This window comes from Anarhichas minor, unplaced genomic scaffold (genome assembly GCF_050575085.1).
Source record: "Anarhichas minor isolate MPS153535 unplaced genomic scaffold, ASM5057508v1 ptg000102l, whole genome shotgun sequence".
NCBI lineage: Eukaryota > Metazoa > Chordata > Actinopteri > Perciformes > Anarhichadidae > Anarhichas > Anarhichas minor.
The window spans coordinates 939,904-966,900 of NW_027466548.1; the positions used below are offsets into that span (position 1 = coordinate 939,904).

The 26,997-nt window shown below is 45.5% G+C and overlaps 3 protein-coding genes across 3 annotated transcripts in view; 2 read left to right on the forward strand and 1 right to left on the reverse strand.

The window, feature by feature from the left end:
• Positions 1–26,997, reverse strand: part of LOC142939558 (neurofibromin) — an 82,829-nt gene that overhangs the window by 23,554 nt on the left and 32,278 nt on the right. The window contains exons 23-35 of the mRNA XM_076082759.1: positions 25,144–25,227; positions 24,937–25,053; positions 23,013–23,194; positions 22,716–22,927; positions 22,362–22,523; positions 21,700–21,797; positions 20,452–20,587; positions 17,227–17,289; positions 12,004–12,162; positions 11,663–11,760; positions 11,198–11,344; positions 10,966–11,112; positions 10,747–10,857 (exon numbers count right to left, since the gene is read on the reverse strand). Of these exons, the coding sequence (XP_075938874.1) occupies positions 10,747–10,857; positions 10,966–11,112; positions 11,198–11,344; positions 11,663–11,760; positions 12,004–12,162; positions 17,227–17,289; positions 20,452–20,587; positions 21,700–21,797; positions 22,362–22,523; positions 22,716–22,927; positions 23,013–23,194; positions 24,937–25,053; positions 25,144–25,227 (1,716 nt within the window). The remainder of the gene's footprint in view (positions 1–10,746; positions 10,858–10,965; positions 11,113–11,197; positions 11,345–11,662; positions 11,761–12,003; positions 12,163–17,226; positions 17,290–20,451; positions 20,588–21,699; positions 21,798–22,361; positions 22,524–22,715; positions 22,928–23,012; positions 23,195–24,936; positions 25,054–25,143; positions 25,228–26,997) is intronic.
• LOC142939576 (uncharacterized) lies at positions 2,186–4,477 on the forward strand. The gene is made up of 2 exons (XM_076082782.1): positions 2,186–2,278; positions 2,711–4,477. The coding sequence occupies exon 2, from the start codon at positions 2,739–2,741 to the stop codon at positions 3,942–3,944; it is 1,206 nt and encodes a 401-aa protein (XP_075938897.1). The 5' UTR covers positions 2,186–2,278; positions 2,711–2,738; the 3' UTR covers positions 3,945–4,477.
• On the forward strand, positions 6,040–8,355 carry LOC142939555 (oligodendrocyte-myelin glycoprotein-like). Its single transcript, XM_076082754.1, has 2 exons — positions 6,040–6,442; positions 7,410–8,355. The coding sequence occupies exons 1-2, from the start codon at positions 6,261–6,263 to the stop codon at positions 8,353–8,355; spliced, it is 1,128 nt and encodes a 375-aa protein (XP_075938869.1). The 5' UTR covers positions 6,040–6,260.

A 26,997-nucleotide genomic window follows, 5' to 3' on the forward strand; every position in this document is an offset into this window, starting at 1 on the left:
AAATAATACTTATTAAAGTAAAAAATACATACTTTTATCCAACTATCAAGACATGGAAAAGCTCTCAAAAAACACCTTTAAGGGTGAAAAACGGAAGAAACTTCAGAGAGAGAAACTGAGGAAGTATTTATATTATGAAATACTTAAGTTGAAGTAATGAGAATAGTACTGCAGCAAAGAGGCAAACTTACTGTCAGACACAGAAACAAACGTGGTGTAAAGCGTGAAGGGTACGTTTCTCAACCTTTAAAGTTGAACCGTTAAACATCTCATGTGCTACATAGTTCTACACACTTGCTGAGCAAATTCTACATTTACTTTAAATCTGCTTGATTTGGCTCAGTTTTAGAAAATGAGCGGAAACAATAAATAAGTAGATCAACAGACTTTTAGAGAATCAAAGAGATCACAGGACCGATTCCTAGAGGACACCGAGACGATGGTCAGAAGGTACAACGTCTAATAATCTTTGTTGCGTTCATGAATCTCTGTTTATGATGTTTACTGCAGACTAATACTTCCGATTCTTTCATAACATATGAAACTGTTACAATGTCGGGTATTAAATAAATGAACTTTTGCATCGTTTCAGTGTCGTTTGTTCCTTTTCTATTGGCTTCTTTAAGGAATGCATAGTTATAACAAGTAGTATAACTCGAAGTAATGATCAGCCAGAAGGTACTGAAGTACTGAAGGTGTGGTGAGCAGAAATACAACATTCTTCACTGTGCACGACTAGAACACGTAAATGAAGGTTGAGGAGGCTGTGACTGTAGAGCTGAACGGATCCTGTGCTCTTCTGTAGACTGCTGCTGTGTCTGAATTAGATCGAGGTTAATCTTCTGCGCGAGCTAAACTTAGTAGACTCTCCGTCCGTGTCTGAGCGGACACTAAGTGGTGTTAACTTTATCACTAACTCGTTCACAAGCGTGTTCATGAGCAACATCCTAGCTTTCAACCAGGCGGCTTCAGCTCAGAGCAAACAGAGAAGTTTCTGATACACAATCGTGTACTTTTAAAATATGAAGTGACGCATGAACTCTGTGCCTCACTTGTTCCCTTTATTGGAAACAAAGAGAGAGCCTGAGTGGGCCTGAAGACACGCTGGTCTGCAGAGATGCAGCACATTATGAGCAGCACCACCACGTGCTACCACGTATGCGTACTAACACCTTTATACAATCCTGGTTAAGAAAGGAGTCAAATAAATGTCTTGTAATCAATCAAAGGGTTGAACATCCAGAGAACAAGTTGATTCAGCTGCAAAATATTTACTCAAATGTAGATTTCTAAAGATTTTTAAAGCATTTGAAAACAAATCCTGAGACATATTTATACTAAATAATGATTCTAATTAAAGTGAGATGCTTTCATCAGTATTTGTAGCAGTCATGTCTGAAAGCTGTGCGTGTGCAGTAAAGCACCGCGTTACTAAAACTGTATGACTAAGCAGCGCCACAACCTAACGGCTAACCAATGGAGGCTCAGTTACATTATGATGCCTTCAGGCTCTACTCAGTGAACATGAGTACTGGCTGAAGGTACATTATAACGTTATCATGATGTGTTCACATGTCATCTGTAAAATGTAGTTTTGGTGATAAACTTGAATAAATCCAGTAGTTTGAGGAGATGTTTTCACATGAATATAAAATAGATATTAGAGATGAATTATGAGCTGTTTACCTTCGTAACACGAGCTCTAAGAACATTATTATACTTCAGTAAAATAATAATGAAGAGATTTATTTTAATAGATATAAATACAATCTTTTGTTTCCTGATCATTTGAATGTGTTTTTATGAAGAAAAAAACACAATAAATTACTACAACAAAGTAAAAGTACAACATTCAGAAGTTTTGATGACTTGAGGTCGTTTTGAATGATTTCTGGGACGATGGCTCAACATGTGTTGCTCCACTAGTTCAAACCATCAGTCCTTCATGTACAGGACAGAGACGATTAAAGTCATTTCTACAAATGTTTCTTTAATTCTATTATGCACGATTCACCGTTAACATGTTTGAATGCAGTCAGGCTTTGGTGTGAAACATGAACTACTATCTTTAGCACATCAGACCTGAGAATGCAGAGTCGGCTTCACACGTCACACTTCCTGTAAGTGAAGCAAGAAGGACTCAAGGTTTCAGCAGAGAGGAGCCTTCAATGCCCCGAGCTGTGCTCTCAGTCAGAGGACTCAATAAGACCAACTATTTACCTCTAAATACATCCTGCAACCACACAGCTGAGGGGCTACTGGAGGTGTGAAGTCATTGGTAAGTACAATTTAATCATGAATTATTAATGTACCTGAGGTGCATCTGATAACTCCAGTGCTTTGGATTGATGCTGGTGCTAAAAGATGAAAAGTTACCTCACAAAACTGTACCGAGACTGAGCCGAGGATAACATCTACTTTGATGGATTCATCACAACTAAAGCGCCACAACTAAAGACAGAGAAATGATCAACAACAATTAACAAGACAACAATTCTCCGTTAAACAGAAAAGCTCCTTTAGATGAAGATATTTGACTATTGTAAAATGTAACTAAAGAAACTTTAAATACACTCTGTATGTACCGCTGACGCATACGTCTATTTAGAGTTTGAGGAAACGGTACAACAGCAGTTTACATTGCAACACTGCACATTGCATAAGATGGTATTGCTCTGCATCTCTGACTAAAGAACTTCCTCTGTTCTAGCAACCAGCCAGAAGACGGAAGAAAAACAATGACCATCAACTTTCTGAGCCTGATGTTGGTGTGGCTGCTGCCGCTGCCGTCCGGTCAGAATAACACCTTCAGCCATGTGACGACAGGAACGCAGGTAACACCAAGCGAGTCCACGCAGGACAAGCTGACGACACGGGAGGCGTCCAGCCTGGATCCGGTCGCAGGTCGTCACATCGTTCGGTCCATCGTGGTTCAAGAAAACGGGACGAGACCCAGCGACGAACCTTCACTGGAAACAACTTCTAAGATGTTCCCACCAGGGATTCGAACAGCAGCAACTCCAACCAACTCCACATGGTCTCGGTTCAACGGCTCAACAGAAAGCGTGAAGTCCACGACGGAGTTTAACTTCACAACATCAGCAGCAAGAGTCGCAACCAGTCACGCCGGCGACCCAACCACAACCACATGGACACCACCAACGCCAAGCAGCTCCGCCCAAACTCAATCCACCGACGATGAAACAAGCCGACCATCCACACGTCCAACGCCGTCCACAAGCCTCGTCTCTACCACCAACGCATCTACCGAACCCGTTGAGAATAAAACCGCCAACGCCAGCCCGGTCACAGCTACGCAGTCCCCCGGTTTGTACAGAACGCCAAAGGCCACGACAAAGACGCCATCGTTCCACGTCGCTACGACGAAGGAAAGACGTCCGGGGGGAAAAGAAAAGCCTGCTAAAGGATCGAACCACAGCAAAGCAGTGGCGGGGGTAATAGGTGGAGCCCTGGTAGTCATGATGGTGGGCTTCCTGCTGATCTACATCAAGAAGCGGAAGCTTCAGAAGCAGCAGATAACGACTGGAGACTGGGCCGGTCCCTCGCCGTTCCTCGAGGGCGGAGCCAACAACGGCCAGGTGACAATGAGGCCATCCAACCGGATCTCCCTCTCCAGCTTCCTGACTCAGAGGCTGTCGAAGAGACTGTCCATGCTGCCGGACGCCGGCGAGGAGTTGGAAGACTTGACGCCGGCGAGCACGTTCGGAGGCGAACATAAAGGGAGTTTGTTCGGTCGAGAGGCCGGTGGAAGCGACGGGACGGCCAGAGACGTTCCAGAGACGAAAAGCAACGGAGACGCTCCAACGGAGAAGGTGGAGAACTTCGTCTCGCTGACGAACGAGATGCCGCGCACGAACAACTCGGAGGCAAACCACATGCAAGACCTTTCTGCAAACCCCCCCACTCCACCTGGACAACCATGAGTGAACTGATCCTCCGCAGTCACTGGCTGCTAGGCAGCAAGGACACAGGAAACGACCTCATCACTGTTTGAGGAAATGATCGGAGAGAAGAGATGTTCATCCAAGTCTCTCCGCTTACAAATAAACACAAGATCACAAATAAAAGAAAAAGTCATGAACTACTCAGAACATCTTAAAACTACAGAAGAAGTATTTTTCTAAATCATGTGAGATGTTGAACTCGTACTATTAGTCAACCTGGTTCTACATGAAGGTTTCTGTGACTCAAACCAGAGCTTTGCTGGATTCCCTTTAGAAAGTATATTTAATTTAATTAAATGTGGCTTTACTTACATGAAAGATTCAGAAAAAATAAAGTTACCAAAGCATCAAATAAAAAAAAGTACACAATAATATCAATATGAATATTAACACGACATTAGTTATATAATAATATATATACAGTATTACAATTACGTGTGTGTGTGTTGAGAGCTCATTAAACTCTTTGATTACAGAGTTGAATTGGTCAAAATAAATGTTCCTTATTTCAATGAATGTGTTGTGTTTTAGGAGGAAGTCTCTGTTGAACACAGTGACCTCATACTCTGCTTTTCTTTTGGCCATGATGTGTTTTTGTGGTTTCCTATTTAGATTTTCCAGCTTGTGGTGTCTGAGAGTGAACTTAGTCTCCGTCTCTGTAAAAAACTAATATTTTACAGCATCAAGCCGTGTAATATACTTCCAGCGTTGCTCTCTGTGCAGCCTTCGGGTTTGGTGTTAGTACTTTAGAGGTGAAAGATGTTTATGATCTGTTCTTTGTGGTTTTCACAATGTGTCATTTTAAACCTTAAGAACAGCGTGTTGATGTATTTAATCAAGTTAATTCTGATCGTGAAGCCATTTGTTAAACTATATTTGTGTTTATTTCCTTTTGTCTGAAGAGAACTGTGACTGTTCAGCACATAAAAGAAGAAAGAGAAGCTCCTGGTGACGTTGGTTTGAGTCACATGAATGGGTGGTTGTGGTTTAGGATGTCACATTAAACACAAACACACTTCCACATATCACACACTTCTACAGCTCTACAGTACTGCTGTCCTCCAACCACTAATAATCAGACTTATTCAAACCTGAGAGAGGAACGCGTCGTCCTAACCGTCGGACTACAGCGAGTTCATTATTCAGTAAATCACAGACGACAGCTCAATATTCATTATGTTTAGATACGAAAAGTATTGAATTATGAGACTATTCTAACTCGTTGTACCCTGAAATAACTCACAAAAGACTCAACTGTGCACACTCTCTCTCTCACACACACATACACACACACACACTCTTTAGCCTCATCAGCAGCAGAGTGGGCCGGCTCGCTGCTGCAATTCTCCCCGTCTCCCTCTCTCTCTCTCCCTCCTTCCCTCCTCCCCTCCCTCTCTCTCTCTCTCCCTCCTCCTCTCCTCTCCCCCCTCTCCTCTCCCTCCTCTCTCCCCTCTCCCTCCTCCTCTCCCTCTCTCTCCTCCTCCTCCTCTTCTCCTCCTCCTCCTCTCCTCCTCCTCCTCCTCCTCCTCCTCCTCCTCCTCCTCCTCCTCCTCTCCTCCCCCTCCCCCTGAACAAACCTGCAGCTGCATTGGAATCCGACAGAGCAGGACGGGGGGGGCACCGGCGCTTGCAGGCAGCATGTTTAGAGGCACAACCTCCAGAGAAAAGAGGCTGAGAGACTCCAACAGACTGCAGGAGGAAGAACCGAGAGGAGGGATGACGGAGCGACACTAGAGAGGACGAGGTGAGTGACTTCAAACGGGACGAGCCACATTAAACCTGAGCAGAGAGAGCCGCTTCACTGTGAGCCCAGTGAATGCAGTAAACCACACAGGGCTCTGTCTCCATGCAGATCTATGCTTTTTAGTTTTAAATGGAAAGTACAGCCTTTAAACAAAAACAGAGGGATTCAGCGACGATGAACCGCCTCCAGATAATGTAACGGCGTGAAAACATTTCTGGATTCAACAGAAAATGTGTCCCACAGTCCCGTCTGTGGAAACACAAACGCACATGGAGCTCCGGTCTTCTGCAGTTAGCGTGTCGCCCTGAATGAACCGAGTCTCACTGCAGCACTCTGAGCTCCGGTCCCTCTGGCAGAGCTTCAAGTTATCTCTCAGGATGACTCGCACCTTTTAAGAGTATCACAAATGGGACTCTTTGCACTAAGAATAAGGCAGATTTGAATTAAGATGCATAATTAAGATGGAAAACAAACGAGTTACAAATGAAACGGTGTCATCTGTCTGCGCTGCTTCTATTTAACGCTGTGTGTCGTCCTCCAGAGCCCGGACCATGACCGCCTGCCTCTTCCTGCTACTGTGTGGGCTGCTCGGGGGTCGGGTGGTGTCCATCTGCCCCACCGTGTGCTCCTGCAGCCGGGGGCACCGCGCGGTGGACTGCTCCTCCCGAGGCCTGACCAATCTGCCGCCCGGCCTGCAGCACAACATCAACTTCCTCAACCTGTCTTTTAACAGGTGAGCAGCTCTGTGCATGCGAGAGGTCCTCAGGAACAATAGAACTCGTGACGTCACAAATAGTTCACTGATAAGAAACAGGAAGTGTTCAAAATCTACATGTGAGTAAATATTTATCAGCCAAATCAAATAGTTTACAGGATGTTCAACCGTTGTTTCATTTAATACTTCTTTCTCTACAGGTTTGTATGAAGGTAATAAAGTAGTTTATGAATATGAGATATGAGTTTATAGATGATTATAATCCCTCCTCTATAGTGGAGGTTAGTTTCTGGCTTTCTGTCGTAAATTCTTCAGTTCATTTTGTTTGTAAGTCCTCTGGCGCTTTGGAGAATATTGCAACCAACAGCCACACGCAAATATAAACCAGGCGACAAAGTGAAGTCAGAGCTTCATGTGTTAAAGCTGCATTCTCTCTAGTGTCCACCAGGGGGCGACTCCTCTGGTTGTATAGAAGTCTATGAGAAAATGACTCTACTTCTCTCTTGATTTATTACCTCAGTAAACATTGTAAACATGAGTTTATGGTCTCAATCTCTAGTTTCAAGTCTTCTTCAATACAGCATGATGTTCATTTAGTACATTATGGTCCATTTAGAGTCAAACAGACCATAAAGCAGGGGATGCTTTAGGGCGGGGCTACACAGTGATTGACAGGTCTCTACCAGAGACGTATACAGTGTCTCTACGTCACTCCTCCTCAGTCCAGATATGCTCACTTCCTGTTCACTGGTTGTAAAAAAAAACATGGCAACCGCGAAATCGGCGAACTGGAGGCTTCAAAACATGAGTCCACTAACTAACGGGTGACGTCTCCATGACTACGTCCACTTCTGATAAACAAAGCTTTAGAAAGAGTTTGTGGAAGTGAAGAAGTTGAATAAAGATTGCACAGTAGGAGCTATTCTCTTAATAATAAAATCACATTATATTTAATGTGTTTCCTAATGTTTCACCCTTCTGACAGCCTGCAGGGTCTGGAGAGCCAGCTCACCCACTACGCTCACCTGCGGACCCTGGACCTGTCCTACAACCGGCTGGAGACGCTGCCCCCCGCCCTGCCGCGCTCGCTGTGGGACATCCGAGCGGCGGGGAACCACCTGCGCTCGCTGGACAAGAACGACACGGCCTACCACTGGAACCTGAAGGTCCTGGACCTGTCGGGCAACGAGCTGGAGAGGGTGGTCTTCATCAACAACACGCTGCCGAGCCTCCGGACCCTCGACCTCAGCCACAACCGGTTCTGGACCGTGCCCACCAACATGCCGCACAACCTGGAGCGCGCCGACCTGTCGCACAACTACCTCGCGCAGATCCTGCCGGGCTCGTTGGACCGGCTGCCGAGGCTGGCTCAGTTCTACCTGCACGCCAACCGCTTCTCCTGGCTGCCGGAGGGGATATTTGATAAGCTGGCAGCGCTGGAGGTGATGACGCTTGGGGATAACCCCTGGGCTTGCGAGGAAGAGGAGAACATAACGAAGCTCCTGACGTGGGCGGGGCAAACCCGGGCCACTGTCTTAGGCTGCCCCTGTTACACGAAACCCATCTGTGGGCAGCAAGCAGCTCCAGGGAGGGAGCGGCACTCTGCGCCGTTCACAGAGCCGCCGCTCTGGGTCGACGAAGGCCGCGCCGGTCCGTCGACCGGCTACCAGGCCAAATGGGCCCTTTTCGAGACGGGGGAGTACCAGGACAGGAGAGGGGCGAATGGATCGGGGGACCACGTGGCGTTCATCTGGACGTCTCCCACTAACTCTGACGGTTTCTCCCCACACACGAGCACAACGGCCCGGACGTCTTCCACGAAGAAACCCAGAGCGGCGACTTCCAGGAACAAAAGTCACGGACTCCTCACCGAGACTCGACAAGCTGTCAGTCTGACTATTTTAGTCCTGACAGCGTTCAACACCTTCTGAACCACATGTACTGGTCACAGAACGTACTAGAAAATGAATGTGTGACCAGGAAACTCCTTTCATTTTCATTTCTCTTTGTAAAAACCTGTTACTGCCTGTTGTCTCCATCATACAAGTGTACCTCCATGTTTCAATGTTTCCTCACAATCCTGAAGTGCATCAGACTAAACTAGCTCTGAATATCTGAATACATGGTTTGAAGAGGAAGTGCTGTCTATGCTCAGCTCTCTGCAGAACGCTTCCACACCGACGTTCTGCTGCGCTCGCTGTTTTCTTCATGACTGATGCTACGTTTGTTCCTGCTGAGTCAAAGCGGGATGCACATTACATCACATTCAGCCCGTGTCTGAGCAGTGAGCAGCCTCAGTAAAGTAAAGAATACTGAAAGAACTGAAAAAGGAATGCATGGAATGGTTGTATGTGTTCCAGTATGCATTGAATCCCCAATGATCTCATTTAATATGCAACTAAACAAAGCACAAGAAACAAGTAATCACGTTTACAACTCTGGTTTGTAATCAGATCAGACTTTCTGTCACGTTTAGTAAGCTGTGACTCGTTTATTAATCAAAGTGTGACTGAATTGAGTCCATGTGATGATGAGCGTTCTGTTACACCTCGATAGAGACTCTCCTACAGAACAGGAAGCGGTCTGATCCGGATCACAGGTTTGAACGGCTGACGTTTCAAAGGTTCAGCCAAAACATTTAAAACAGGGCAGAGCTGCTGCATCCATCACATTTAGTTTGACAGGTAAAAAAGATTCTGATGATTCAAATCACAGCAGGTGGTGACCGCCAGACAAACAGGAAAAGTTTGGATTTTTCACTCAAAACGAAGGAAAAAGAACGGCAGCGGAGAACGTAGTGGACGTTATGGATCCTGAGGTAAAAGTATTCAGCAGAACCAGATCTGAACCAAGACTGCAGGACTGTTTGTGCCATGAATAAGGATTCACTGTATTAACTCAATCTACCATCTATCTCTCAGAGAAGTTCAACTGTCTGCTTTCTTCCAATCTCAAAAGATCGACCACCAACTATATATTCTAAACCTTATTAAAGTGAGGTTCAAATCATCCTGTAGAACTCCAGACGGACCGATGATTTAACAGAGATCCATGTTAAACACATGAAGAAGAATGGAGCCATTGATTAACACAAACTAAATAAAGACAAAACTAATGATCGAGAAAAATGACTGTTATGTTTGCTTCCGTAGTTCATCGGCTAACCGCTAAGGCTAGCTAATCGTCGCAGAGCTTTAGCATATTGGTGTTGATGTGTAACATGTTTAAAATGTACGAAATGTGGCGAATATCGCCAACAATACAGCTAGCACTAGCAGCTAGCACTAGCAGCTAGCAGCTAGCAGCTAGCGCCACATAAGTTAAACTCCATCAGAGAAGTTTTTTGGTATCTCTGGATAGCTTTAGCCTCAGAGGTAAGTAAAGTTTTACGGTGTTCTATTAGCTTTGTGTTTCTGGGTGAAATTCACAACTTTGGTTCTACATTACGCACATTAGACCATTTAACATGGACCGTTACAGCGCTGATATTTGGTCATATAAACCTGTAGTATTTTACCAGAGTACCAGGGTTTTTCATTTGCTGGATGCTTTGTAATTTGTAATCTGGAGTGCAGAGACACAAACACTAATCTGACCTGGCCTGGTCTTTTTATGACCGCTAGTGTCTTTTTCCAATTGTTCCCAATGAGGACAGAGTGTGTGCGGCCGTATGAGGACGCCTAGAAAAGAAGCAGCTGCACCCACAGTCTTTTTTCTGAGCAGTCTGCTGTTTTTATGCGTCCGCTTTGAGCGCTTTAAGTTTACATTTCTGAGCACTTTTCAGAAAAGCTCAGATGACGTCAGTGTAGTAAATGTAGCAGAAACTTGTTCTGTAAGTCTGTCCATCCTAAACTTTATATTTTGGACACAGACTATCATGAAGACACTGAATGTTTCTGGTGTTTGTTGAGCTTTTATCAGCGAACGCCTCGTCTCTCGGACTGTGTTTTGTATAGACCCTTTCTAGTATTGCGACCACTCAAAGCGCTTTTACACTACTTGTCACTGATGGTTTGGGCTACCATGCCAGGTTTCACCTTGGACTCTAACTAACCATTCGTACCGTTCACACACCGTTGGCACAGCCTACTTAAGAGATTTAGGATCAAGTGTCTCACCCAAGGACACATGGACTAACTAGATCCATCTGCCGATCCTCCTCCGTAGTCGTGTTACCACATGCTGCTATATTCAAACGTAGGTTCTTAGTTTAAGCGTTAACCTGCATTGCTAAAGCTTTCAGATAAATGCATGGCTATGATTCAGCACCATGACAAACGAACCGGGCGATGAGCTGATGTTAAGGAGAGAGGCGGTCCTACCTGCGGGCCACGTAGTAGAACACTGGGTTGCCGGTCTTGGAGGTTCCTGCTTGGTAGAAGATGTTGAGGGTCTTTAAGGCCTTGAACTCCTCCTTCTCATGGACCTGGTGCCTAAAAAAACAAACCAGAGACCTGAGGGTCAGTCTCGATCCAATCTCAAAGATTTGGTGTTCTAAAGGAGGACCTTAAGAAGCCAGTTCATCACTATGTTAACGCTACCTGGTCATGAACTCCTCAAACTTGGAGCTGGTCAAGTTGAGGCTAGACCAGTGCGTGTCAGCCACTGGTTTGTGTTCAGGAGGACCCAGGTAGGCCAGCAGGGTGGCCATCTTGTCAAAAGGTCGCCTGCCCACGGCTTTGTGGTCCCTGGAAATTAGACCGTAAGAAACCACGTCACAAAACATGATCGGTGGTAAAAGAGTGAGCTCATTGTTGAGATCCGTTGCCCCACCTGTTACTGGAGAGGTACTGGCCGATCCTCTCCTGGTTGTTCCACAGCAGGCGGTGGAGGGCCAGAACGTTGCCGTCACTGATGAAAGACAGACTGTGGTTGACCGAGTCGCTGGGAGGAGAGTCGGACGCGATGTCCAAGAAGAACCTGGGACGGAGGGCGAACAGAGTGCACACTCACCGCTTTAGTTAAAGAGCGGTGTCTGAAGAAAGGTCTCTGGTACCATGTTCTACCAGGAATACTCCACAGGATTCTAACCTGTGACCTTAGAGCAGGTTCTGTGAGAGCACCAAAATAACTTTGTTAACCTTCATCAAGTAAGAAACAACCCACAAACACTGTAACCCAAATGTAGGCAGAATGAGACCCTAAAGGTTATCACATAAGTAAAAAACACATCTGCATCATTCATTAAAATGCATTTATGAGACATTAATAATTAACATCATGCTTCGAGCGTCTCACCTTCTGGCTGAGTCAAAGTTGCTCCTGACAAAGTCATTAAAAGGCCTCATGTGTTCTTCTTTTGTAAACAAGACGTGGTTTGCGATGCTCTGCAGAATCTAAAGGAAAAGACAGGAAATATAGAACAATCCAACAAAATAAACTGCTAGTCCAAACAAGGTCTCGGTCCATAAAGCGGGGCTAAAGGTCACACAATCAGACTCATCTGAGACCGGTTCAAGTACAGAGTTCTTCTTCAAACAGTTGGTGAGAACAGAACACCTGTAGATTATTAAAATACACAAGAATGTTTACAGAAAGCTCAAGGCTGCCAATATAAGTCCATTAATTCACCAGCCTACCTTGGACATGAGCTTGAGACCCCGCTCTATCCTGGGGTGGGGCTTCTTGTCCAGGATTCCGGCCTCGTATGGAGACACGATGGCCGGGTTGACGAAGCGCAGGAACATGGCGCTGCCCACCGCGCCAATGCTGTTCTGTGGGAAACGCTGACTCACCACCTGCGTGAGGGAGGATGGAGGGAACAAGGGAGGACAGAGGAAAGGGAAGAACAAAGGAGGGAAATGTAGAACAGAAGAGAGAGGTTTGAGTAAAAGGGAAGGACAAAAAATACGGGGAAAAAAATGGTATTTCAGTACATTTTAAGAGCAATAGAAGGGAGTGATGAGAGTGAATAAATAAACATGAATCAATGTGTGTAGCAGAGTAAAGATGAGCCAAGACAGTAAAGGATGTGAGAGGGAGGAGGACACATGAAGAGAGACTTCGAAACAATCCCAGTTCATTTTGGGCTGTAGCAAGAGTTTAAAAAGGTTGTGAATCCGGTTACAGTCCAAGAGAAGAGAAGAGAAGAGCAAGACGAGGAGCTGCCTCCTCCCTGCTGGTGAACAATGAAACAGGAAGTTATCAGAACAAAAATAAAAGGAGGCGGATGAGAGAGCCATGTGTGGTGCAAAGCAGTGGATGAGCCCAACAGGTGGAAACCCCCCAAAAGATATGACAACCAGGAGACGTCAAGACGCTCCACAATCAGGTCCAACTGAAGCTGGATTACAGAGAAATGAGTAGTTCTTGAACATACATCATCACTTTATTCTACGATGGACGATCAGCAAACACAAGTCTCTAATATAGACGATCAGATCTGCAGTAAAAGCCACAACGCTCTTTTCACTTGAGACCGCCTGAAAGCCTCGATAGCAAAATCTCCACTATTATCCGTCACTTGCAACAGTCACTAAAATGTCCTTTAAAAGCTTACTAATGCCCAACAACTGCAGACACATCTATTCACACATATATACGTGTATAGTGAGTGCCAGAGACACGTCCAGCCAGAGGCGCAACAGGTGGAGTGAAGAGAGTCTCTCTTCACCTTCAGTGTCTTTCCTGAAAAAGCTAAATTAAAAGCGGACATCGTCTCTCTTCTTCTTGGATAGATACCAGGACGGCAACCAGAAGACTAAAGTGTGAGTGAGCAGCCTCGTAGCTGAGGCTAGCATCCAAGACAAACCTGCATACTATGTACTGAGTCTGTGTCGGACTTCAGCAGAATACTGGAGCATGGGGGGGGGGGGGGGGGGGGGTCATCATTCATACTACCATTGTAGTTTTGGTCATCATTCATACCAGAAAAAAAGCTCTGATGAAGGTCCTTCAGACTAAAAGCTCAAAATGAAATGTGCAGATATCTATCCCATCAGTTTAAACTCTTTGATACTCCAGCATCTTAAAACACACAATCAGTGTGTCCATAGAGTCTAAGCCGTCACGTTATCCAAACTCATTAGGCAGAGAATAAGACAAACTAAAGTCATAACCCAGACTGTTCACATCCATCACTGCTCATGTTTGTCTCCTTCACGTTGGTCCTTTGTGGGGATTTGTCTGCTCTGACGTCATCACATGTGAAACTAAAATAACAACAACACACTTACTGGAGTCTGTATATAACACCATTTAAAAAGATCTATTTTATTTGTCTTCAGTCATAAATATTACTTCCGTTTAAACCTGGTGTCAGTATGTGTAGGATTGAATGCAAGTCAACAGTAATACTCCAACTCTAAAGAATAATAAAGAATGCGCTGTGGTTTTAAAGTAGTATTACTGACTCACTGCGTAGCTTTGTATTAGTGTAAACTACAAACCACACCAAAGAATAACGTTTAAATATGAACGCTATTTGGCCACAAACGTGAATTTAAAAGCACGTGTTCAGTTGTATATTCAGAGGCAGCATGAACGCACCATGGCGAATGGACTTTCATGTATATAAAGAGTCTTTCTAGTCTTCTTTAGACTACATGTCCACATTCACCCATTCATAAACACACACACACACACACACACACACACACACACACACAGTCCCCATCAGGATCTGAACTAATATACATTCACACAGTGGGCTTCAGTCTCTTCTAATGGTCACAAATGTCTTAGATAGTGTATTTGGCAACAATGGAATCTATAAATCCAACATTTTTCAGTGTCCACAAGTGTTACCAATGTTGGAAAAAAAACATGGAGGCTGTACGTGTTATAAATATTAAACTATTCACATGTTTCAGTCTCTCCTCTCCCCTCCTCCTCCCCTCTCCTCTCCCCTCCTCCTCTCCTCTCCTCCCCTCCCCTCCTGCCCTCCCCTCTCCCCTCCCCTCCTGCCCTCCCCTCTTCCCCCCCTCCTCCTCTCCCCCCCCCCCTCCTCCTCCTCCTCCTCTCCTCTCCCCTCCTCCCCTCCTCCTCCTCCTCCTCCTCTCCTCTCCCCTCCCCTCCTCTCCTCTCCTCTCCCCTCCTCTCCTCTCTCACTTCCTGAAGTTCAGTCAAAGTTTCTCTGATTTGTTGTCACATGACTGTTGGTCTCAGATGAATCAATCATGACTTCATAGTTTCACTGAGGAGCTCACAATTTAATGTTGTTACACAATCTGGTTAAAGTGAACTCTTTATATTAAATGAGAACAGTTTTCCCGAAAATCCCCAAAAACAGAGCAAAATTTCTCCATTCACTTGAATGGGGTTTCGGCGTGAAGCTAAAAAAACACTTAACTTTGGGCCCATATTGACTAGCCGTACTTTAACGTAGAAAAATGATTCAAAGTTTAAAACGTAGACAAAACGCTGCACTTTATTGAGCTAAATGGACATTTTGATAGCTAGCACAGTTTTCATGAAGTCAACGTTTAAGGAACCTCTCGCTCTCTCTCGCATTGTTAGACCTCCTGTCTGTCAATGTGTGTGTCAAACATGATTCCTTCTCTTCTCTTGTACACTGCACTCTGGTCCTACCTTGTATAAATTTGTGATTACTTGTAAGCCCAAGTGGTTACTTATCAGTGGGTTGGGTGTAGTTATGCATGATACATTGATAATACATTTTAAAAACCATTCTTTCAGTCATTCATTGATTAATTTCCTGTTGCAATGGTAATTAAACAAGGCAATACAACCATTGTATTCTCTACACGTCTCTCACAGTGCAACACACAGAGCATCTGGTGTACCTTGAAAATACATGCTTAGTGACTACCAGTAACATCGGCGTGTATATATATATATTGCGACGTCTTCGGGCAGTAGCAGCCACACTGTCAATTTCCTGCGGAATTTTATAATTCATCTCTAATCTCTATTTTATATTCATGTGAAAATATCTCCTTCAAACTACTGGATTTATTCAAGTTTATCACCAAAACTACATTTTACAGATGACCTGTGAACACATCATGATAACGTTATAATGTACCTTCAGCCAGTACTCATGTTCACTGAGCAGAGCCTGAAGGCATCATAGTGTAACTGAAGTGAACCTCCGTTGGTTAGCCGTTAGCGGTGCTGCTAACGTTACTAGCTCTCCTCCTGTTGGTTAGCCGTTAGCGGTGCTGCTAACGTTACTAGCTCTCCTCCTGTTGGTTAGCCGTTAGCGGTGCTGCTAACGTTACTAGCTCTCCTCCTGTTGGTTAGCCGTTAGCGGTGCTGCTAACGTTACTAGCTCTCCTCCTGTTGGTTAGCCGTTAGCGGTGCTGCTAACGTTACTAGCTCTCCTCCTGTTGGTTAGCCGTTAGCGGTGCTGCTAACGTTACTAGCTCTCCTCCTGTTGGTTAGCCGTTAGCGGTGCTGCTAACGTTACTAGCTCTCCTCCTGTTGGTTAGCCGTTAGCGGTGCTGCTAACGTTACTAGCTCTCCTCCTGCTGGTTAGCCGTTAGCGGTGCTGCTAACGTTACTAGCTCTCCTCCTGCTGGTTAGCCGTTAGCGGTGCTGCTAACGTTACTAGCTCTCCTCCTGTTGGTTAGCCGTTAGCGGTGCTGCTAACGTTACTAGCTCTCCTCCTGCTGGTTAGCCGTTAGCGGTGCTGCTAACGTTACTAGCTCTCCTCCTGCTGGTTAGCCGTTAGCGGTGCTGCTAACGTTACTAGCTCTCCTCCTGCTGGTTAGCCGTTAGCGGTGCTGCTAACGTTACTAGCTCTCCTCCTGCTGGTTAGCCGTTAGCGGTGCTGCTAACGTTACTAGCTCTCCTCCTGCTGGTTAGCCGTTAGCGGTGCTGCTAACGTTACTAGCTCTCCTCCTGTTGGTTAGCCGTTAGCGGTGCTGCTAACGTTACTAGCTCTCCTCCTGTTGGTTAGCCGTTAGCGGTGCTGCTAACGTTACTAGCTCTCCTCCTGTTGGTTAGCCGTTAGCGGTGCTGCTAACGTTACTAGCTCTCCTCCTGTTGGTTAGCCGTTAGCGGTGCTGCTAACGTTACTAGCTCTCCTCCTGTTGCTTTAATCACTGATTGGTTGTTTACAAAGAAACATGATCAGAGACTAGAAACACATGTTCTACTGAGTCAGTAAAACTTTATTTAAACATTAAACTGTGTCATTAATCTGAGGTTCACATGTCAATGCTGGATGGACTAGTCTGTTACATCACTAGTAGTGGCGTATATCAACACGGCTGCTTCATAACAAATAGTAACGTACATTTAGAGGTTGATTTAACAAACTCCTTTGAGTTTGGAATGTTTTAGAATAAAGAATTGAGACATTTGAGTCCACACCGGGCCTGTGAGCGCTAAGAATCGAGATAAAACCCCAAAACATTGCTCTTTATATACGATGAGAGAAAAGCCCAAAAGAGCCGAGGAATCCAACCCGTGACAGAGGGAGGCACTTTATCAGAATATTTCATCAGAAGACCTTTTTGTGTCTTTTTAAGGTCAGCTGAAGGCAGGTGAGGCGTTCAGGTGTGCGAGGGTTGACGTGTTAAAATGAGTCACATCGGATGGACAAACGTGATGAAATGTTCTGAGAAAACTTCCAGAGAGAGAAAGCAAAGAATCCAGAGAGAGAAAAGGTTTCTGTTAATTTGAAAATACATCAGATGGCGCCGATATTAGTAGAATGATTTAAGAGAGAAGGTTGTACACAAAGCTGAGTATGGACAAAAGAAATAAGACACCAAATCAAGATCTGTACATGAAGAAATCAAATAAAGAAAATGAGTAAAAATGCAAAAAAGGCTTATTTTTTTGCTTTAGGGGGAAACAAGTGTCTGAGGGGGAAATAGATTCTCCAAACTTACTGCTTTTTTGTTTTCCTTTTTTTCTTTTACTGTTGCTTTATTCAGTAGAGAGTGGCAAGTAGCCTACAGAACAGAGATGAGCACAGTCATGGTCACAGCACCGGCTACACATACACACTCACACACACACACACACACACGTAGCACAGCCCTAACCATTCAATGTACACACACACACACACACAGGTAGCACAGCCCTAACCATTCAATGTGTACACACACACACACACACACACACACACACGTAGCACAGCCCTAACCATTCAAGGTGTACACACACACACACACACACACCTAGTAAAACACAGGAAAATAAAAATCAGAGCTGTCATTAGGAAAGTGTCCATCACTGCTGAGGGGAGTTAAGCGTGTCCATGCATGAGCCAGCATGGTTTGACTTCAGCATTAGTGTGTGTGTGTGTGTGTGTGTGTGAGAGCCTACAAAAGGAAATCCAAGATGGAGAATGAGAAATCAAAGATGTCAACACATGGAAAATAAGGAAAAATAATAATGTGTGATTGATAAAAAGCCGGACCTTGTTTTATGGGTGTGGAGGGATCAGAGTTCACTCTGTAGGAGCTTCCTGTTGTCAGTAACATGCTGCTGGACCTTCAGAGGAATGTGTGCATCGAGTTAAGACTGTAGTGAAATATGTATTTGATGATACGGGACGGTCCGGTTAATGTGATCACACCTAATCCCCCGTTTAGTCGGGATGTTTAAATACGTGAAACAATCTTGAACAGAACTCTGCGGAGTTCAAATTGAAGCTGCATGTGTACAAAAAAAAGAAGTAATTTTGCCGGAGAGAGGAAGTGTGAGACGGGGGGAGCAGATGGTGTTTAGAGCCGATACGATCAATGAAACTACCATGAGTCACATCTCAGCGTGAGCGTATTAGTGTTGTTGTTGTAGGAGAAAGAGACAGGACGAGGTCACTACGTCCTTTAGTAAAGAGACTCAAAGTTAAACCAAACATACACTTTGTCCTTCATTTGCTAGTTCTGTGTGTAAGTGATGAATGTTGTGCTAAAATACTCTGGTGAACGTGAGGACCAGAGACTGTGTGTAAGAAGTTGACGTAGTCGTTGTGACGTCACTCATTGGTCAAGTTTTAAAGCCTGGAGTTTGTCATTTTGGCCGTCGCCATCTTGTTTTCTTGCAGCCAGTGAACAGGAAGTGACCATATGTGGACTGAGGAGGAGTGACGTAGAGACGCCGTATACGTCTCTGGTAGAGACCTGTCAATCACCGTGTAGCCCCGCCCTAAAGCATCCCCTGCTTTATGGTCTGTTTGACTCTAAATGGACCTTAATGTACTAAATGAACATCATGCTGTATTGAAGAAGACTTGAAACTAGAGATTGAGACCATAAACTCATGTTTACAATGTTTACTGAGGTAATAAATCAAGAGAGAAGTAGAGTCATTTTCTCATAGACTTCTATACAACCAGAGGAGTCGCCCCCTGGTGGACACTAGAGAGAATGCAGCTTTAACACGTGAAGCTTTGACTTCTCTTATGCTGCGTTCACACCAAAAACGTCGCGGATTCATCACGCCGCGTATTCGCGTCATTCGCGCCGCCGGTCAAAACGCCGGGGACTATTTGTGTTCATTCGCGAATCACGCCGGAGAGGGGGCGTGGCTTATCGCCCTGAAAGCCGTTCAACTCTCCGCCATTAACCATGGAAAAAATAACCTCTATTTCTGCTTAGTACGTGTTGTGGAAGTCACAGATATCCCGGGAACCTAAACGCCGTCATGACCGGTTCATAACATTGTCCAGAGGAGCTCTGTGGATTTTATCGAGCTGTGTTCACTGTGTCTAGTGAGCCACAGGTTGCTGTTTACTACAGCTGTATGAACACAACATAAACTGATCTGGCTGTGATTTAACGGCAATAAACCGACAAAAAGGGACTCCGAAATAACTACGTAATGATGCTGATTTGTAGGCTACTTGTCTTCTTAATGGAGCTCGGATGGATCGGTGCTATGCTATGCTAACATTGTAGCAGCTCCACCAACACTCAGAATAACGTCATGTAGACGTAAATACGGCAGCGTCTATTCATTGTTTCTACCATATGGTTTACACACACACATATACACAGTTTGGTTGAATTCGCGTCAATCGCGCCGCAAATTCGCGCCGCGCCAGTCTCATCGCGTCTGTGCATAGACTTTGTATGTAATCTACTCGCGCGAATAATTCGCGACGCGCTTGGTGTGAACGCACCATTAGAGAACCGGAGGTTGCTTACGACATCAGTACAGATCATTTTCTCCTCCACAGTGGAGTCTTGGATGACATCATGGTGATATAGAGGAGTAGGTGTGATCGCACTATTTCTTTCACTTGGGAATTATCTTTGTGACCGTGTGTTTTTGGAAGTGCTACATAAATAAAGCGAGTGTGGTTTGTTACCCAACAGACTATAAACCCAACTGAACCTGTTCTTCAACCAAAGCCCCATTTTATTAGTTTTTGCCAATAAGTCAGTATGTATGCATGTATGTATATATACAGTATATATCATTTACTTCATGGTGCATCTTGCAGTGATGTTCAGATGTACTGTGGCTGATACTACATGTATGTATGAGATCACTACATGACGCAGTAAGTGTGTATTAGTGAACATCTGCGGAGCTGAAATGTGTCCCGTTAAATTGACAATTCATCTCTCTACATAATGAAGTGTTTGTAACTCAGTAATTGTTTATGGACCAATTAAATCTGCGTTACATTGTCAAACACTTGTTTAGATGCAACATGATACTCATTAATAGTATTTCACATCATTGTTTCTGGTAGCGCCCACTGAAAACTTAATGGGCAACAATTTAATAATCCACCATTTAATTCATTGTTTTAGCAAAACAAATGCTGCAGATCATCGGAGTCTATTTGAACTGTTTTCTATTACATTAACTGAGTAGATTTTAGAGTTTGGTTGGCTAGAAAAACAAGGTCCTGTTTTAGAATCACATGATGGCCTTTTCTGCTCGTTGCATCTTTAATGTTGAGGAGCATCACTGAGCATGTGCGAACAGAGAGCTCTCAATGCACCGCCCAGCAGGATGTAATAGCATGTACAGCTGTGCATTGAGTGGCGAGGCAGCAGCTTGACATGTGTAAGTGTGATGCTGCACACACAGGTGAGGCAGAGAGGCTGGTGAGCAGCTGGGGGAGGGGGAGGGGGAGGGGGAGGGTCTACCTGGTAGAGACAGTGGCAGACACTGCGGAGCTGTGGGGGGAACTCGTTGGACGAACCGATGATGGCCTGGAAGAACCGCTCGGTGATCTGCAGCAGGTTCCTCTGGTTCTCCTCCAGGTTCTCACCTTGTTCCAGCCTGATGGGACAAACAGGGAACCGACAGATTGATGTTTTGTTCTTTATTATACTCCGACAGAACAGCTGAGCTACAATCAATAGAAACCTCGTCAACACAACATTTGAATGGCATGAGAGCGATGGCGCTGATACCTCAGTGCACCTTACGCTGACAGATTCCACCACCTCCACTGGTCCTTATTCTGTTCTCCATATTGTTAGACCAATACAGTCAGAACTGGGCCTTGGAGGTCAATTTCAAGAAATCCCAAATCAAACAAAACCGATACGACACAAAGAATTATACTTACCTCGGTCTGATCATATTTGCATCAGGACATAAATTCACTCAAACAGAGATCGTCCAGGACAACGAGCGCATTAAAAACAGACGACCAGAAGATCCACTAAATAAGGGACGTACATGGTGTTAAGAGGTTTTATTAAGCTGCAGAGAGAGAGAGAGAGATAGCTGAGCAGAGTTTGTCCTCCACCTACAGCACCTCTGTGCTGCCATCTGCTGACAGGTCTAGAAACCTGCACCCTAACATCGATGTATAGTGACCTGCAAAACTCTACCTGGACAGAAGCTAAATAAACTCAAACTTTCCACCGTTTCTACAATCAGCAGCTCTGGTTTGGTTCAAATAAATGCTTAATTCAAAGAGTTAAATGTGTAAATAGTCTGTTTTTCACTCTGCTGTCTCTCTCTTCGCCTGGCTTCCTGTTGATCAGCTGATCTCACTTCTTCAGAGGAAGACTATTAAATTAGAAAAGAAAGAGACTTCCCTCGCTGACATTTATCACATCACAATGATTCTGTTTCCGTTCACATCGGAGGATCATTTGAACTAAAGGCTCCACCAGACGCTGTCTGATGTCTGCATGTGTCCTCGTCGAGAACATCCTCTCTACTCATCTTATGACGACATGTTTCGCTGTTGGGAATGTAATGCAAGCGTCGAGAACAAAGAGGTTTTTGGGCAGCATTGTGTCGCACAGCTACCAAAGCTGAAGTAGCACTTTGTCGACAGATGGAGCCCCAGAGAACATCTGTAACACCTGCAGGCGTCTCTCACGATACATCCTAACTCTGATGCTTTTAATGAGGGCAGAGACTCAGGTACTCACCTGGTGGGGTCCACCTCAAAGCTGATGTGTTCAGGGGTTGTGATGACGCCTCTTAATAAAGGCTCCAGTAGCTTCTGTAGGTACGCTGCTCCATACACCTGACACATGAAATACAGTCAATACACACACAAACAACCTGTCCTATCAGGCAGAAGTTTTAGGTCAGAAAACAAGGATTTTAAAAGTTATTTGCTTGTTGTCTTGCTGATAGACCTGACTAAGCATGAATTCTGACATCATTACTATGTGGTTATTTCTACATCCCTTTCTATCTGTTTATTGTGATTAAATCACAGCTGAATAGTTTATTTGGTGTTGATACAGCTGTAGTAAACAGCTGACGTGAGTCTTGTTAGACACAGTGAATAAACCTCCTGATGATGTGATGAACCAGACAGGACGGCGTTTAGTTTCCCGTGATGTCTGTCTGAGACTTATACAACATGTAAAAGCAGCTGTAGAGGTTATTTCAGACGTGATTGATGAAACATCGTCTACATGGAGGTAAAGACTCGCTCCTCTCTGGCTTGTCTAGTGCGAGTGATGCAGATAAAACACAAATGATCCGGTGATCAAACTCCGGTTAGTAACGGTAAACGTCAGCGTGGTTCGGTGTGAACACAGCATCACTCTCACAGCAGGAACCGCTGTGTGTTTCCTACCTTGAAACAGAAGGTCATTATCTTGCTGGCCAGGCTGTTTCCTCTGAAGAGCGTCTGCATGGAGTCGGCCAGCTCCACCTCCTTAGAGAACATGTTCCACAGCAGCTGGTAGAGGAGGTGACGCGAGTCAAACAGCGTCACCAGGACCCGGGCCAGCTCGTCCTGCAAACACAACAAACATGTGAACTCGCTGCTGGAGCAACATAATAACAACATGTTAGACTTGTTTATTACACATGCATGCAGTCTAAAATACTTCCAGTTTAACATCACAGTGTAGATAAATGGTAACGGTATCTAAGTTTAAACAGAACGCTTTGAAACCAGTCCTTAAGTCGAGAGGCGGTAACACACCCACTGGGACCCCGGCACCACATTAGCCAGCGCCATGGCTATGGGCAGCTCCCCCTGGTCCCCCATCATGGTGACCAGCTCCACCAGCCTCTCGAAGCGGTCGGCCAGAACCGTCTCGGCCAGCGTGTCGAACTCCGTGCCCTGCTGCAGGATCTTGGTCAGCACCTCCATGAAGGTGGCTCGGGTCTGCAGGTCCTTGTGGTAGCCGAGACCTGCAGGAGGAGGAGGAGGAGGAGAAGCTTCTATGTAGAAATAAATAAAAAAGCAATAAGCAGGAAACACTGTGGGACGACTTACCGATGGAGTGCATGAGGCCGCTGTCCACGTTGGCGTTGAGCAGGTTGGACATGGCCAGGACGGTGCAGTGGCGGAGGGACGCCAGGCGGCGGGACATCCCTCTCTTTCGCCCCCCCACTGCCTGGCCCTCGTCCTCCACCTCGCTGCAGTCGTTCAGCAGGTTCATGAACAGCGTGAAGTACCTGAACGCCACACACACAAACAACATCAGAGAAAGACAGTTCAGAGGACCAATCAGTGTTTCATCTGCATATATTTAAAAGCTTTGATTTGAGGCGGGACTTCAGACGTTCTGGTTTCACTACTGCGACCAACACGATCACATATGCCATCGTTTTTTGTGAGTTAAGATGTTACGGTAATGCGTTCATGCTCGTGCATGATGATCAGTATGAAGCCGTCTTTTCCATCGCTGCCTCCAAAGAGAGAGACACTTTAAAATGTCACATGAGCGAACGTAGCGGCGGAAAACTTAACACAACGATCCAATTAGCTGTTACTACGTTCCAAAAACTAAGCATTGTACAGCAGATTTTGTGTGATTTTATTTCTATTTGGAACAGGCAATAATACAAAACGCTTTTTCAACATCTTTACATAAATCCCCTTTCCAGATTATTAAATGTCAGCTCTGTTAGCTCCGTCAGCTCTGTTAGCTCTGTTAGCTCCGTTAGCTCTGTCAGCTCTGTCAGCTCTGTCCTCGCTGTTAGCTCTGTCAGCTCTGTTAGCTCTGTTAGCTCTGTCAGCTCTGTTAGCTCTGTCAGCTCCGTCAGCTCCGTCAGCTCCATCAGCTCCGTCAGCTCCATCAGCTCTGTCAGCTCTGTCAGCTGTTAGCTCTGTCAGCTGTTAGCTCTGTTAGCTCTGTCAGCTGTCAGCTCTGTTAGCTCTGTCAGCTCTGTCAGCTCCGTCAGCTCCGTCAGCTCCGTCAGCTCCGTCAGCTCCGTCAGCTCCGTCAGCTCTGTTAGCTCTGTCAGCTCTGTCAGCTCTGTCAGCTCTGTCCTTGCTGTTAGCTCTGTGAGCTCTGTCAGCTCTGTTAGCTCTGTTAGCTCTGTCAGCTCTGTCAGCTCCGTTAGCTCTGTCAGCTCCGTTAGCTCTGTCAGCTCCGTTAGCTCTGTCAGCTCCGTTAGCTCCGTCAGCTCCGTCAGCTCCGTCAGCTCCGTTAGCTCCGTCAGCGCTGTCAGCTCTGTTAGCTCTGTCAGCTGTTAGCTCTGTTAGCTCTGTCAGCTCTGTTAGCTCTGTCAGCTCTGTCAGCTCTGTCAGCTCTGTTAGCTCTGTTAGCTCTGTCAGCTCTGTCAGCTCTGTCAGCTCTGTCAGCTCTGTCAGCTCTGTCAGCTCTGTCAGCTCTGTCAGCGCTGTTAGCTCTGTCAGCTCTGTCAGCGCTGTCAGCTCTGTCAGCGCTGTTAGCTCTGTCAGCTCTGTCAGCTCTGTCAGCTCTGTCAGCTCTGTCCTCGCTGTCAGCTCTGTCAGCGCTGTTAGCTCTGTCAGCTCTGTCAGCGCTGTTAGCTCTGTCAGCGCTGTTAGCTCTGTCAGCGCTGTCCTCGCTGTCCTCACTGTCCTCGCTGTCCTCGCTGTCCTCGCTGTCCTTAGCTCTGTCAGCGCTGTTAGCTCTGTCAGCGCTGTCCTCGCTGTTAGCTCTGTCAGCTCTGTCAGCGCTGTTAGCTCTGTCAGCGCTGTCAGCTCTGTCAGCTCTGTCAGCGCTGTTAGCTCTGTCAGCGCTGTCAGCGCTGTTAGCTCTGTCAGCGCTGTCCTCGCTGTCAGCTCTGTCAGCTCTGTCAGCGCTGTTAGCTCTGTCAGCTCTGTCCTCGCTGTCAGCTCTGTCAGCGCTGTTAGCTCTGTCAGCGCTGTTAGCTGAGGATGAGCTTCTTCTTGAAATGTCTTTAAATTCATGATCAGGTGAGGAGGATGAGAGCAGTCGTGTTCTTACTTGAGGAAGAGTTGAGATTTGGCCTCCATCAGTTCTACTCCGTCACCCTCCTCCGGCTGAAGAGGGAGACCAGCTAACAGAGAAACCACCGCCTCCATGCTGGCCTGGTCCAGGTCTCTGGAAAGCAACACAGAGCGAAAACAGTGAGGAGGGAGCTCTCTCTGGTCCTCACTGAGCTTTAGAAGACTTCATGAAGCAGAGCTGCACCTCGTCAGACACTTGATGTCGTCATCAGCAGCTTGGTTGGAGGTTCCCATCACCCAGTCGGTCAGATACTCCACCATCTTGTTCCTGCAAACAAAGTATAAATGCATCATTCATGTTTCTAGTCTCTGATCTCTGATAATGTTTCATTGTAAACAACCAATCAGTGTTTAAACCAGGGGTGGGCAAACTTTTTGGCTCGGGGCCACATTGAGTTTTAAAATTTGACAGACGGCCGGGCCAGTAGCAGATGAATGGAGTGTTTGTGTGAACTAATATAAATTACAAGTACAATTTAATTTCAGCGGGAACAGTGTTGTTGGTCACCCTTTTTAACCAGTGCGTCAACGTTTGGTGTCAGTTTGGTTGTGGCAATTCTCAGAACAGATCTGAGGTGTTCATCAGTTAGCTGGGATCTTACACGGTAAGCATTAATGCATATTTTATCATGCACTTAATTATTAAGCAGTCATTTTCGACACAGTGTTTTTAGTGTAAAGGTTAATGACTGTGGTCTTTTTAGCAGTTTGAGTCTTTGACCGGATCATACAAATGTTTGACTCTCACATCTAACATTATCAGAGTTCTGCTCTGTAATATCTTTCCTTGTCTCTCCCCCCTGTATCACGGTGTGGGTACATCTCACTGCAGTCAGGAAACGTATCAGAATACCCTTATTTTATTGGCTAAACTGCATCACGTGACGTGATTTACAACGCATTGGTCGGTGTTTTTCCTGCACCGCTGAACAAGTGCCGTAAATGCTGGAAAGGAGCGTGAATAACTCCGCTGCATAAAGCAAAGGCCCGCGACCCACTAAAAACGGGTCCGCGACGAACCACCAGTTGAGAATCACTGGTCTACAGGATCGTGACGAGCGGTGAACAGCTGTTTGTGTGGCGTGTCTTCCGTCTCTTCCTGTTTCCTTCACCTACATTCCCCTGGGTCCTAAGCCCCTCCACGTACAGCTTATTATCACCCTCTTTGCACCAATGTACATTTATAACAAATACCACACATATTACACGGTAATCAGCGTTGCATATGTGTCAAACTCTATCGGTGCATCTCCGGTTCTTTAATGTAACATAAGTGGAGCGACGAGCCTCTCCCAGCTGTTAGCAGACTGTTGTGCGAACAACCAGGCTCGCTCGCGAGCTGTACCCAGCATGCAGTTCGGCGGTGAAATTTTATAAATGTACAATTATTAGTGTTACAAATTGTTTATGTGTCACAGACTGTTGTGTGCTGTTGTGTTTTTCTCTGTTAAAGAGCATTAGTTGTGGGTTGTTCATTGTTGTGTTATAAAGTTATGACCATGACTCGGGTTCCCTCTCAATACATATAAGACAACTAGCGCTGACCGCTGTACAGAAGCGGCAAAGAATACATTTAGCTGCCTGTTGAAAGCAGACAGCAGTTGTTTCGGATATGCACCAGTATGATGGTGTGTGAAGAATTCATATCATACGGCAAATTAAAACCGGTATACCACCCAGCCCTAGTCTTAATTATAATATGGACAATTTTGTACCAATATCTGACGGGCCGGATTAAAACGCCCAACGGGCCGTAGTTTGCCCATGCCTGGTTTAAACCAACAGGAGGAGAGCTAGTAACGTTAGCAGCACCGCTAACGGCTAACCAACAGGAGGAGAGCTAGTAACGTTAGCAGCACCGCTAACGGCTAACCAACAGGACGATCTTTTTGGGACAAACAAATAAATATTGTGGATCCTTGTGGACCAGCTGCTATAATCAAACAACAAAGGGATCTGTATCTGTTAATAATGACCATCAATGATCGGGTATTAGTATCAACGGCAAAAAACCTTGAACAGAGATCTAAAAGTTATA

Bases quoted from the DNA above. Each gene is read 5' to 3' on its own strand.
- LOC142939555 (XM_076082754.1), top strand. From the start codon at position 6,261: ATGACCGCCTGCCTCTTCCTGCTACTGTGTGGGCTGCTCGGGGGTCGG. The intron at 6,443-7,409 runs GTGAGCAGCTCT...CCCTTCTGACAG, and splicing joins CTCAACCTGTCTTTTAACAG to CCTGCAGGGTCTGGAGAGCC.
- LOC142939576 (XM_076082782.1), top strand. From the start codon at position 2,739: ATGACCATCAACTTTCTGAGCCTGATGTTGGTGTGGCTGCTGCCGCTG.